The sequence below is a fragment of the Cyprinodon variegatus genome, unplaced genomic scaffold, assembly GCF_000732505.1.
Source record: "Cyprinodon variegatus isolate N-32 unplaced genomic scaffold, C_variegatus-1.0 Scaffold750, whole genome shotgun sequence".
In the NCBI taxonomy this organism is placed as follows: domain Eukaryota; kingdom Metazoa; phylum Chordata; class Actinopteri; order Cyprinodontiformes; family Cyprinodontidae; genus Cyprinodon; species Cyprinodon variegatus.
The window spans coordinates 24,549-27,389 of NW_015151203.1; the positions used below are offsets into that span (position 1 = coordinate 24,549).

General features: G+C 37.1%; 1 protein-coding gene across 1 annotated transcript in view; it reads left to right on the forward strand.

Moving 5' to 3' along the window:
• LOC107098132 (mitogen-activated protein kinase kinase kinase kinase 2-like) overlaps positions 1 to 2,841 on the forward strand; it is a 24,530-nt gene that overhangs the window by 1,390 nt on the left and 20,299 nt on the right. Inside the window, exons 3-4 of the mRNA XM_015395617.1 lie at positions 1,210 to 1,291; positions 2,455 to 2,571. Coding sequence (XP_015251103.1) covers positions 1,210 to 1,291; positions 2,455 to 2,571 — 199 coding nt within the window. The remainder of the gene's footprint in view (positions 1 to 1,209; positions 1,292 to 2,454; positions 2,572 to 2,841) is intronic.

Consider the following 2,841-nt stretch of genomic DNA (forward strand, 5'->3'; position numbering starts at 1 on the left):
TTGCTATCACCATGCTAGGATAAGCCAGCCTTGCTATCACCATGCTAGGATAAGCCAGCCTTGCTATCACCATGCTAGGATTAGCCAGCTTTGCTATCACTATGCTAGCATTCGCCAGCCTTGCTATCACCATTCTAACATTAGGCAGCTTTGCTATCACCCGGTTAGCATTTGTGCACCTTGCTATCTCCAAGCTTATATTATCCCGTCTTGCTCTCACCATGCTAGAATTAGCCAGCCTTGCTATCACCATGCTAGCATTAGCCTGCTTTGCAATCGCCATGCTAGCATTATCTCACCTTGCTATCACCATGCTAGCATTAGCCAGTTTTGCTATCACTATGCTAGCATTAGCCCGCCTTGCTATCACCATGCTAACATTAGCCAGCCTTGCTATCACCATGCTAACATTAGCCAGCTTTGCTATCACTATGCTAGCATTAGCCCGCCTTGCTATCGCCATGCTAACATTAGCCAGCTTTCCTATCACTATGCTAGCATTAGCCCCCCTTGCTATCACCATCCTAGCATTAGCCAGCTTTGCTATCACTATGCTAGCATTAGCCCGCCTTGCTATCACCATCTCTCTTCCAGCCATTAGGGACTGACCAGCAGCCAGTCGCTAAGTATTTCTGCTATTGCAACCTTTTAGCTGTTTTATCAAAGATGAGGAAATGATGGGAAACCAACCATGGCTTATTGCTAGCATTGCTAATGCTACATCCACATAAAACACAAAGCAGAGAAAACGGGGGATAAATATGGGTTTCAATGAGCTCCTTTTAACTGTTTTTCCCAAAAATTATTAAAGATGAATTTAAGGACAATCTCAGAAGGATTGTAGAAGTTAAATAGCAGGTTATGATCCCTTTAATATTTAAAAATAATGAATTAACCAATAACAATTAACTGAGGAATGGAACTTAAATAGAAAAGAACTAGACTAAAGGTCACATTAATACAAATTGAACATTTAGATTCATATCAGTAGAAGTTCAGGGAAGTGTGTCGGGGAGACTTTCTAAACGCGGGGATTCCTTCAGTGCAGCAAAATCAGAAGCACGTCTGGGAAAGATTAATGAAAACCATAAAGCCATCAGCAGATTAAATCTATAGTGCGATAGTTCTGGGATACAGATAAATTAATTTTGCTCAAGCACAGTGCTTTGGAGTCGGCGATCTATTAAACGGATATTTTTCTCTTTGCAGGTCTGCAGGTTTCCACAGCTTTGTGAAGATGGCTCTCAATAAAAATCCCCGGAAGAGGCCCTCAGCTGAGACTCTTCTGCAGGTTAGATGGTCTTTTCTTTAGTCCAACTGTTTTTATTATTCTTTTTTGTTTCTGCATTTTTTATTTTATTTTTTTTTTTCCTACCTGCTTTGATTCTGTTTTATTTTCCTATATTTTATTCATATAAAGCACTCCGCATTGTCTTTGTACGTAATTGTGCTATACACATAAATTTGCCTTGCCTTGCCTTGCCTTTGAGACAGTCTAATGAACCAGGGTTCGTATGGCGCTAAATTAGTGCCGGAAAAACAAATCCCCAAGGATGTTTTATGAAGCTGAAAAAGAATATTTGCAAACTGAAGTATCAGTAAAAATAAAATAAAAAAATTTGAACGGAGAAGAAATGTCGAAAAGGAAAAGATGTGAAACTCTAAATGTTACTAAAATGTTTAAAACTAGTCTTCAGATTCAAGTTTCGTGTTTAGTTTCTGATTTTTTTTCAGCACTTTTTGATCTTTTTTTTAGTGTTAATTTATTTTCAGTTTCAAATCTCTTTTTTGTTTACTATGCTTTTCAGATTTTAACCTTTTCTTTCTATATATAAAAAAATACTATTCAGTGAGTTATGTTTGTACGGAAGAGGATTAGGGCCACTGAAAAAAAATAAAGTTAACTGATTTTTGAATTTTATTTCAGTTTAACATTGGAAAAAAGTCAGAATTCTGACTTTTTTCTCAGAATTCTGACTTCTTTCCTATACTAAACTGAAGTAAAATTTAAAAATCAGTTAACTTTTTTTTTTTCAGTGGCCCTAATCCTCTTCCGTATGTCTGTTTTCGGTTTAAACTGTATTTTTTTTACCTTAAAATTATTTTTTGGACAAACTTGATTCCCCCAATTTAGCTCCATAAGTTCTTTTAAAAAGATGGGGTGTAATATCCATAAGCTTAATTTTAGCTTTTTCATGTAGAAAAGATATTGTTTTTCTAGAGAGAAATAAGTTTAGATGGTATTTACTTAAATTAAAGATGCAATAAGGACTTGGATTACGCATTTTTGTGTTTTTATAATAATTTATCCTGCTAGAGTTAGTTTGAGAATTGCTGTAAGAATCTAATGTTGAATATTTTTAGTAATAATCTCGTAAAAGCAACATCGGCTTCAGTCTCTCCTCACTGGAGCGATTCCAGAGAAATCAGCAAACCTTCTCGTGGTTTTTTCAGCATCCGTTTGTGACCCAGCTGCTGACCCGGAACCTGATCATCGAGCTGCTGGACCTGGCCAACAACCCTGAGCTGCACAGCTCCGTCCCACACAGCATGGATGACAGCGAGCTGGAGGTCAGTGACTCAGGCGGATGAAGGAGCAGCCAAATGCCATTAATTAGACTTCAACATCACTTCAACAGTGACTGTAATCCATCAAATATTTAAAAAATGTTTAGTCAAAGACATTATGGCGTGCACTTATCAACAGAAGTACTGTTGTACATCTTAGCAGTACAGTGAAGGACACACGGAGTCTATAAAGCAGCATATTAGACCATTTAAATCTGCAAGTTTAAAGCAGCACTGCATAACATTTGAGTCTGAGATGTAGAAATTATTTTT